Below are 11,123 nucleotides of genomic sequence, written 5' to 3' on the forward strand. Positions count from 1 at the left end.
AATGTTTTTTTTTCTCGATATAATTAAAGCAAGAGACACAAGAGACAAGAATGTTAGGAACTTATATTCGAAAATAAGGTCGATCTTCAATCGAAATTGGAGGCTTGCAATAAAAGAGTTCTGCGAAACTTACCCATAACAAAAAAAGTGGACAATCGCATCATATGGAAATAAAACCCCATGACTCTTTGTTTTATTGCAAGCTTAGTAGCATAGTGCCTACTGAATTTTCCATTACAATAAGTGACCCAAGTAAGCTTTCAGCAGGATTTCTTAGATAAAAATCCGATGAAAGTATTCTGAAAAGATCCCATCACAAGGTGTCGGACAAAATATATATAAAAAAAATTGTGCACCCCCGTGAATTTCACGGCGTGAAACAGTTCGAACCTAAGGCCTCTGCTAATCAAATTGGTATGTGCAAATATTGATTGCAATCTTTAGTCTATAGACTACTAAACTTTCGAACGATACCATACACACCCTATTTGGTTCGATAAATATCAATTTTCGTTGCCCGAAGTCGAGTAAACTCGGTACACTTCAAAAAACATTAAAAACCGATTTTTTACTTTTCGAACAGACACAGTCAATACCCTCTCTTTGGAATTTACATTTAGATTACAACGTAGTCAGTCAAAATGTAGAATACAAAGAAATAAGGTGTGAATTTGACACAGAGAGCTGAGAGTTTGCTTGCTAGAGAGAGTATTGTTACAGTTCATGACAAATTCGTTAAATTTGTAAAATAGCAAAAAATTTAAGTTAAAAAATTTGTATTTTTCTCCTTATTTTTCCTTAATTTCAATTAACAATTTCCTTATTTCTCCTTATTTTTGAGCTGAAACCTCCTTAATTCCTTAATAAGGAGTCCGGAATTAGAGTGAGAGGCCTGATGATTGGAACGAAAGAGCACAAATTATGAGCGAATGACTAGAAAATGTGGTCGAATGGATGAAAATATGAGCGAATGAATGGAATATACCAAATAAATGGAGCGAACGACGGGAAAATATGAGCGAATGGCGTTCGCATGTGAATGGTTGGACCGGATTTTCCGTTGTTGTTGTCGGGAAATATTCTGAGCATTCCAATGTATGATCGAGTTTTCGTTAGGAAGAAAATCAAATTCAAAGTGATCGAAGGATCATAGAAAAATAAGTGTAAAAAGAAAGGAAAATAAAATCAGTTTTGAACAAGAAGTTCAGGGGACAGAATGAATCAGATTTTAATTAAATTAATTGGAGAAGTAGTAGCACATTCGACATTAATTATGACATGGTAATGTACGGCACGAAATTCCTGGCAGTCGGTTCAAAACATTTCGCTGCATTTATATGTCGGTAATGATGGTAATGATCTGAAAGACCGGTATCACCGGTATCACACAGTTTGTATATGAAATTTCAACCTAACAAAAACAAACAAAAATTCTTCTAGTAGTTACCAATAAAATTGCGTTCGAAGTGTCACACAGCCATTTTTTCGAGTTGAAATTTGCTGAAACAGCTAACGCTCATTGAAATTTATTTGAAAATTTAACCAGTTAGTTGAAACGTTTGAATAAAAGTGATAAAAATAAGTTAAATTGTTCGTTTAGAGGAAGATGAGCTTGTTTAGGACAAAGAAGGAACTCGATAAACATGTGCGTACAACACTTGCGAAATTACGCACAGACAATGAGGTACGTGAAAACGAACGAATTCCATTTTTTTTTATTTAATTTCCATTCGAATCGGTAATCCTGTCGAAGCGTCCCTAATACAAAAAAAGATTTGCCCACATCGTAGCGTTCGTTCGCCCCAAATTAGTTTTTCTTATTTCGAGAATCGTCCTTGAAATTTCATATCGCTTGCACAATAAAAACAGTTTCAATTCGATGTCAATGCGATATTATATGTCGTTATGCATGTCACCAGCGACAGAGAGAGATGGATGACCGGGTTTGTTGCGCTTTTAGCCGGCTTTTTGAAATTTCTATCATTCCATTAACAAAAGCATCGAAATTGATTGCGCAATGTCTCGCAAATTATTCGAGGTCATATTTGCCGAAGACAATGGGGTTGGGGATGGGGCGTCAATGGCTTACGGATTATACATTTATTGTCACTCATTTAATGTGACGCAGAGCTGAAAATGCGACAATAAATGCATCATCAATTGCACTACGAGATTTTATTGACTTGATTCATTATTTGGTGAGAAATAATGTTTCGGAGAAATATGGATTCCACCAAATTTCCTAAAGTTTTGAAATTGTAGACCGTTCGGAGACGTAAAAGTTTTGTCCCTAGTTTGATCCCAAGCGTTTCGTACAATTTTTACTACATAAGTCGACACTATGAAGTGACACTCGATAGAAGCAGCTGGTTTTTTGAGTGAGAATTCAATACATTTTCTCTTGACCAAATTCAAATTCATTAGTTGGAACGGAAAAACCATTTTTTGCGTAATTCGAAATACATGTTGAAACTCCAAGCTACTAGACCCTTTAGAGAGTGACATGACGTATGGGCGACGTATAGTGTAAAAAATGACATTAGAATTCTGTCAATGAATCATAAAACTTACTGACATATTTCTGGCCAAGACATTCTTTAAATCGATCTACATTTTTGTCCATTTGGCCAAAAATGAGCCATGGTGAAAAATCGATTTAAAGAATGTCTTGGCCAGAAATATGTCACTAAGTTTTATGATTCTTCGACACTATACGTCGATCATACGTCGCTCTCTAAATGGTCAGTTAGTCTATTTTGCATATAACTAAGAACTCATTGAAAGTGTTCGATGAAACCAGTTTCTCTTGACAATATAATCACGATACCGTTGCTGAGGAGAGGTGAAAATCATTAGGACATCCGACCCATCCTGAATGGTGTTGAAATTCTTTAGTAGCCGATACAGAACGTCGACTCGTTTCAAGATTTTCTGTTTTTGAAACCGTTTCAGAGACAGGAATAGCTAGGCATACAGCAATTATGTACGTACCAACGAGCAAATTGAACAAGTACAAAACCTGGGCCCTGTATAGTGAAATTTTGGGAAATTCAGTTTCAGATGCCTGTATGTTCCTCTCTCTAGTAGCAAATTTGACATGTAACATCCAATCACATCAAACTGAAATTGTGAAAACATTTCTCTCTGGTCCACAGAAATGTCTACGTGGAGTTACCATCAGCCGACTGTACTACAAACTCGGTGAATTTAGCAGCGCCCTACAATATGTGTCCTCCTATTTGCAAGTGAAAAATGACTCCGCCCAGGCGTATCGATTGCAGGGGGAATGCTACGAAAAACTAAACAAAATTGACAAAGCACTGAAGGCCTACCAGCAATCGTTGTAAGTTGAAACGGAAAAAAACCATTTTTTGCGCAATTTTTTTCAAATTATTTATCAAGAGACCCAATCTTTGTAGGAACTTGGAGCCGAAGCAGTTCGACCTGCTGAAACAAATTTGTAAGCTGATACTGGCCAACGAAGACATTTTATCGTCTGGCCAGGCGCAATTTTGGTGTGATTTTGCCACCTCCCAAAACTGTCAGGACGAGTCGGTGCTGAATTTAAGGTTGAAAGTGATGAACCGAAACAACGTCGATCCGAAACAGGTTCAAGACGTTATTTTGGGCGAAATAATGGCACGTCCAACGGATGTATCGTTGCGCATACGTTTGGTGAATCATTACTTGGACCAAAATCGAGTGCCCGATGCATTCCGATACACCTACGACATTGAGATGAAGCAAAACGAATTCTTTGCGCAGTCGATCGATTGGTACAACACCATTTCGTCCGTACTGGCCAAGTGTAACACCGAGCAGAAGACCAAGTGGCCATTTTGGTTGCTATCGATTATGGCATTGGAGCGACAATGTTTCTTGAAGTTGTGTGCGGCAGAGATTATGAAGCAGCAGCAAATCTTAAATCTAACTGAATGTGCCAATTTGTTGTTCGAATTCGATCAGACGTTGTCAGCAGCATCGTCAATCGTTTTGACTCTGTGTTCGGAACGTGAACTGGCCGCTCAATTTCTACATCATTACCGTGGTCAATTGTGCTTACATGCAGCTACGTTTCTATTTAAACGAGACCGTATGCAACAGTCACAGAACCGTGATTCGACCATAAATGCATTGGCGCTTCTCCTGGTGGCGTACAACTGTGGAATAGCTAGCAACGATGAGCCCTGGCTGCGGAATAGCAACGAATCCACTAGACACTTGATTCGACTGTGGAGCCAAGAGGGTGCTTTCCGGTGCTCACAAGCCGGTAGGACGTTATTGTCGTGCATTGATGATGACAAGCAAAACAACTCCGTTATGGCAAACATTCGCAAAATCTGCACCGATTGGACTACATCAGAAGAATTGGTCAATCAATTGAGACGAGTTAGTTGCAGCAGCGATTGGCGTAAAAATCTGTTCCGAATGCTGTTCAACAATCGGGATCATGCGGGCAAATCAACATCGTCACACTTACTGAAATGCACCGAGATGGACGACCTCAACTACGAATTACCAAAAGTTGGCGATCTGGACACGTACGAGGAATGCGCTCAATGGTTGCGTCCGTCGTCATTAGCCCAAATGGTCTACTTGTACATTGGTGCGTCGAATCTTTCCGATCTCACCTGTCAAACATTCAACGGTCTCATCAACCTCTCGACTTCGAATTTGTTACACTGCGGAGCTGATACATTGAACCAACTGGACGTTGACACGTTTCTGTATGCTACCACCATCCAAGCGAAACGGAAATTGGAAATTGAACGTAGCGCAACGGAAAGCATCAACAAGGGCACGAATTTCATCAAACCGAAAATCTTGCCATTCGCAAACATTGCATCAATGTTGGCCACCGAAGAACAGGCCAATTGGTGGCTGTCCGCATACAAGGTGTGTAAAAACATATCCGGAGAAGATTTGGCTGAAGTGCGTCAACAACTGCAGTATGGAATCGAAGCGGTTCGTGGTGTGGGCGGCCCGAAAATGGACGTCATTATCTGCTTGAAATTGGGACAAATATTCCTGAAGCGATCGCAGACGTCATCGAAAGTGGTTGAACAGGGATTCTTGGATGCCCGTACGCTGGCGCTGTTCAAATTCAGCTTACACATGATCAAAATGCAGAACAGCCGTAACATTGACTCCAGATTGTTCAAGTACGCAAACGGTCAAGACGTCGAAATCGAGAAGCAAGTGGACAATTTGGCAGAAGAGGCAATCACCCATCTAGCATCGTATTACTTCCAAAGCAACGGCTACGAGGAATGCATTGATGAACTGTCGAACATTCCGCTTCCGTCTGCCACGTATTTCCTCGCGAAAGCTTACCGACGAATGGAAGAGTCGAATCAAACACCGAAGAAGAACCAACGCATCTACAGTGACAAGGCCTTCGATTATTTACAGGTCTGACATCCCAATTAATGCGTCGCAAAATCGTTTTCTAATTTAACATTCCCTCCTCTTTACAGCAAACGCTTGCGCTACTGGACCATCCTAACGTTGATCAAAAGCATCCGCTACGCGTTATAGTAAACAGGGACATAAGAAAGTTGCAGCAACAGCATTCATCATCGTTCAACGGTAGCTTCACAAATGGAGGAACATACAGCGGTGATACATCACAGAACGAAACGTTTCACGATCGACACCGACGTGATGTCACACCGTCGATCGACGATAGCCGCATCGACAAAATGGAGAAACTAATCACCCAAATGATGGACACGCTGACAGTGCGCTTTGACAGGGTGGAAGATAAAATCGGTCAGCTCGAAGACAAGATCGGTCAGATTGAAGATCAGATCAACAAGAAGAATGACGCGAATGTCGATACGGTCGGTCTAGATGACATTATTGACGAAGAATTACAGGCCCAAAACTTCATGGGCAATTCAACCATGTTCCCCAATTACGGCCAACAGCGAATCCACACTCCGAACCAGATGATCCCGCAAATGCTTCCCGGAGTGGCCTGTACACAGCAGCCCATGCTCAATCCGTACGGCAATCAATACTACAACAACATGTACCAAATGGGAATGAATCAATACCAAGCATCATTGATAACACCACAGCGTACACCCTTATTGATGGCGCAACAGAATGCATACGCTGATGTGACGTACAATGCACAATTGACTGATCCACGCAACAATCTGCATAGTTTGCTAACACAGCAACAAACGGTTCAATCGCAAAGCACAACCATGCCCAGTATACAAACAAGTACTGTGACTACAATGCCAATCACAATCCAACCAGCACCGCCACAACAAATTACACCCACATTGCCAACTCTACCTGTTGCTGCTAATACGTCATCGGAAAAGGCGCAACAAAATGTTGTTCGTACATGGAATTCATCATTTAACAACACTCCGATCGAGAAGGGACCACCAGTCAATGTCGTAATAACCAACTCAGAACCGCTGCCATCACTACAAACAACAGCTGTAACGAGTCAACCAGCACTCAGCGTTACCATTCCATCGATTCACATCAAAAATACGATCGCATCAAATGATCCACCAGCGGTATCATTCACTATATCAGCAAATCCACCGCCTCTAGCAGCAACTGCTGCACAGCCGAAAATCGATCTGTCGAAGAAAGAGACAGTGAAAACCAATCCACTGTCATCGACACCAATCCTAGGCGTGACGGATAAGGCGAAGGATACTAAGACATCGAAACCGAGCCCATTCGCAAATTTCTCGTTCGGTAATTTATCATCGAACACAACCGGCGGAACATCCAACATATTCGGATCGCTAGTGAAACCAGCTGAACCAATTGCTCCGAAACCGGTTCTGACAACTGACACTAAAACAGAGACTTCGGTTGCAAACACTTCCGGTACCAAGGACGACGAGGATGAGTACGTACCGACTGCTGAATTTACTCCACTCATTGCACTACCCGATTTGGTTGAGGTGAAAACCGGCGAGGAAGAGGAATTGGTGAAATTCGAACATCGAGCCAAATTGCTGCGTTTCGTGAAAGAATCCAAAGAGTGGAAAGAGCGTGGCGTTGGTAACATGAAAGTGTTGGTCAATAAGAACGATCTGAATAAAGTTCGTCTGCTGATGCGACGTGAACAGGTGTTCAAAGTGTGTTGCAATCAGTTCATCACGAAAGACACAAAGTTCACGAAATTACCGAAATTGGACACCGCATTGAGTTGGTTCGGTCAGGACTTTTCGGAAAATGAATTGTCGACGGAATTACTAGCCGTGAGATTCAAGACAGCCGAGACGTGCACTGAATTCCACAATGCAATTCTGGATGCTCAAAAGAGTATGAACGGGGACATAGTGAACGAGGAGGCGACAAAGTCGAAGAGTTCCGTTAAAGAAACTAAGGAAACGACGACAAAACAAGGATTCGGTGACCAATTCAAGCCAGTCGTTGGATCATGGAACTGTGACAGTTGTTATGTGTCAAACAACTCCAGCAATGTCAAATGTGTCGCTTGCAACACACCAAAAGATAAACCAGCAGCGAAAGAAGCACCCGCTCCGGTTCAAGCTAAAGCGCCAGCTGGTACAGTAGGCAACGGATTCGGTGATAAATTCAAACCTCAGCCGGGTGCCTGGGAATGTAAACTTTGCTACATTTCGAACAAAGTTTCGGACATTTATTGCCTTGCGTGTGAATCGCCCAAAGACGACACTGTGCCGAAAAAGGAGCCCAAAAATTTACTCAGCTCGTTGTCATCATCGTCCACTCCAAAATTCTCATTCGGAGTTCCGGCTAATGCTCCGATTGCCAACAACAACACTGCTCCGGTTACAAACAACGCAATCACCACCTCGTCATCACCATTTTCGTTCGGTGCATTCACTGCAATGACCACGAATAATGTAACATCAACACCCGCTTTCGGTACGACACTCGGACAACCGACACCTGGTGGATTTACATTCGGCAGTACCGGATTGAATGCAAAATCACCGTTTGAAGTGACGCCATCCAAAGATTCAACGACGAAAAAGGATTCAACTCTCGGAGATGTTTCCACCAAGTTGGAACAGAAGGAGAATTTCTCGTTCGTGTTCAAGCCGAAATCACCGGGCAAAGTAAAAAGTCCGTTGAAAGCTGATGGTGTCGAAGATATATCAGACGATGAGAATGTAGAGGAGGAGGAGAACAACACTTACTTCACACCCGTCATTCCATTGCCCGATAAGGTATTAAAATCCATTGAGTCGAAATGGTCGAGGGAACTAAAAGTTTGTTTTGCTTCTCATACAGGTCGAGGTGAAGACTGGAGAAGAAGATGAAGAAGTTTTGTATTCGCATCGTTCAAAACTGTTCCGTTTTGCTGAAGGTGAATGGAAGGAACGTGGTCTGGGTGATGTCAAGATCTTGCGACATAAGGGAAACAAAAAATTGCGGTAAGTCTGCACACCAACAAACTGCAACAGCGTGCGACAGGGGATCAACGAAGTTTTTTTTCTCCTTTTCCAGTGTGGTAATGCGACGAGAACAGATCCTAAAGATCTGCCTGAATCATGCCCTCAACGAAGACGTCGAGTACAATGTCAAGGATGACAAGTCTTGGCATTTCATTGTCAACGATTTCAGCGAAGGTGAAGTGGAATTGATGCAATTCTGCCTGCGTTTCAAAACACCGGAAATAGCTCAAGAATTCCGACAGGCTGTTCGGGACGCATTAGGTGGAAATCCAATCCAAACGTCGAATGGAACCGGTAATTAATTTTTTGTGCAACCTTCCGCTGATCTGCCCTCTATAATCTCTTTTCGATAAAAGTTTCAGATGACAATTTGACCCAGGAAGAAAAAACGAAAATTTCTCAACTCAAACTGCCGTCAGGATTCTACAGCCATAAAACCGATTGTACGGGTTGCCGTGGTTGTAGTGCCGATGACTTTGTTTTCGATAATAACAAGGACATCAATTCGGACCTTACCGACGACAATCCGCTACCATTAAAGCAACCGACGAAACATTTCTCGAAAACACCGGGCAAACCAGCACTAACCACATTCGGTCAATTGTCGAAAACTAGCGAAACGTCGAGAAATATTTTTGGTTCCTTTAACAGCAGCTCGGCCGGCCAAGGATTGTTCACACAATTGTCCTTCACTCCGAATACCAAAGAGTCCACGTCAATTTTCGGCAGCAGCAACATATTTGGTGGCAATAAATCGACCACTTTCCAGGCGACAAACGATGAGCCGAAAGTTGCAACTTCTGCGGATGAAGTAAAGAAGAACTTTTCGTTCACAAATACCCTGAAACCGTCGGTATTCGGTCAAAACATCTTTGGTCAGGGGGCAGCTACAGCACCAACATTAAACGCAACTTTCGGCACCACTCCTATTAAAACGACAGACAGTACTGGCGCAGCAAACTCATTTTCGTTTGGAGAGACGCTACGTCTAACTTCGGCAGACTCACAATCTACGACCACACCAGCTGCGAGTCTATTTTCATTTGGTAAGTTGTTATGTTCCGATTCCTGTACGGCTGGGGGAAGTCAATGTTTTCTTTTTCTCTTCCAGCAAAAGCCGGAAACGGTGAAGATGCCAGCACGGCGACATCAACAAACCCAACCTCCAGTGAACAAAATGTATTTGGAGCTGCAGTAAAAGGTGAGACTTGACACGATTTTGCCTCCGAGACTTTCAGTGAATACAAAAATCATCCTCAATTTTCAGGCGCATCACTTTTCGGATCATCTCTAAACGCAACGAATAATTTCAGTGCAACAAAATTCAGTTTTGCCAGTCCTTCAACATCAAACAACAATGCGGACCTATCTGCTCCTATGCGTGACAATGGTCTCAGTTTTGCCGCTCTCGCTAAGTCTAACGAAAGCGGAACAGTCACTTCCACATCGAACACAGAATCTCCTTTCAAAATCGATTCGAGCTTAAGTTTTGCCTCACTTGCCAGCCAATCGACGCAATCATTTAACGCAACAGCTACACAAGGTGACGCTAAGCAGGGTTTCTTTGGCCTTTCGAATGAAAATGCTTTCAGCAATTTCCAAAAATCAGTCGCAACCGCAAATGATAGTAAGGATGACAGCAATGCCGACGATGCCAATTACGATCCACATTACGATCCCATAATTCCTTTGCCTGATGAAATTGTTGTGCGAACCGGCGAAGAGGACGAAGAGAAACTGTTCGGCGAACGGGCCAAGCTGTATCGATATGATGCGCCCAACAAGGAATGGAAGGAGAGAGGCGTCGGCGAATTTAAAATCCTCTACCATCCGGCCAATGACACGTACCGGTTCTTGTTGCGCCGTGAGCAGATCTTCAAGTGCGTGCTGAACCATCAGTTGAGCGCCGATTTGTGTGTGAATGCAATGAAATCGTCGGAAAAGGCATTCGTGTGGGCCGCCCACAATCATGGCGAGGACAGTAACGGCGATCTGGAACAGTTGTCGGTGAGGTTTAAGAATCCCGAAATTGCAACGAAATTCATCAACGTCGTCGGAACGTGCATCAATAAGTTGAAAGCGAAAGGCGACGGTCTGGAGCCCGAAGACGATTGAGATAGGAAATAATGGGCTTGGCGTATGAAGCTTTCAATAAAATATTTTTTTTTAGGATTAAGTCGTTCCCATTACGGACAGTGCTGTTGATTTAACGTTATCTTTCTCTTTGTTCATCGACTGAATATATAAATTGGCTTAAGTTCCCACACGTATACATTAAGTTGGCCGATGTTTTTTTCATTGTAATTAATTAAATATCAACATCAATTTTGCGGCAACCGTTTCTCATTTATGGAATGGGGTAGGGTCCCAAAAAAATCAGTCATCGATTGGTAGAGTGCTTGGAGCAAAAACTCGTCGTGTTCAGATTTAGCACCGGGATGTTGTCAGCATCTCTACCAACATGCTAACAAATGAAAAAGCATCGAAAATGGTATTGACGGAATTTATGCAGGTTACACATCATGATCGTCCATCAACACCATTTTCCATCAGTTTTAAGAATTCAGGTTTTCGGATGCACTCGATGAACTATATAGTTCCACGCACCTATGCGGAACTGAACTAATGTACAACCGCAACATCACAATTTCCGTCTTCTCCTGCAGCTCTGTGGACAAGACATGTTATCGCTTTAAC

At 42.5% G+C, this 11,123-nt stretch overlaps 1 protein-coding gene across 1 annotated transcript; it reads left to right on the forward strand.

Annotated features, from left to right (window-relative positions):
• The first annotated feature begins 1,469 nt into the window (after window positions 1-1,469).
• On the forward strand, window positions 1,470-10,755 carry LOC119084018 (E3 SUMO-protein ligase RanBP2). Its single transcript, XM_037193832.1, has 9 exons — window positions 1,470-1,684; window positions 3,156-3,343; window positions 3,420-5,412; window positions 5,478-8,198; window positions 8,263-8,405; window positions 8,479-8,720; window positions 8,783-9,472; window positions 9,538-9,627; window positions 9,694-10,755. The coding sequence occupies exons 1-9, from the start codon at window positions 1,607-1,609 to the stop codon at window positions 10,539-10,541; spliced, it is 6,993 nt and encodes a 2,330-aa protein (XP_037049727.1). The 5' UTR covers window positions 1,470-1,606; the 3' UTR covers window positions 10,542-10,755.
• Window positions 10,756-11,123: the final 368 nt, after the last annotated feature.

This window comes from Bradysia coprophila, unplaced genomic scaffold, assembly GCF_014529535.1.
Source record: "Bradysia coprophila strain Holo2 unplaced genomic scaffold, BU_Bcop_v1 contig_732, whole genome shotgun sequence".
Classification (NCBI taxonomy): Eukaryota; Metazoa; Arthropoda; class Insecta; order Diptera; family Sciaridae; genus Bradysia; species Bradysia coprophila.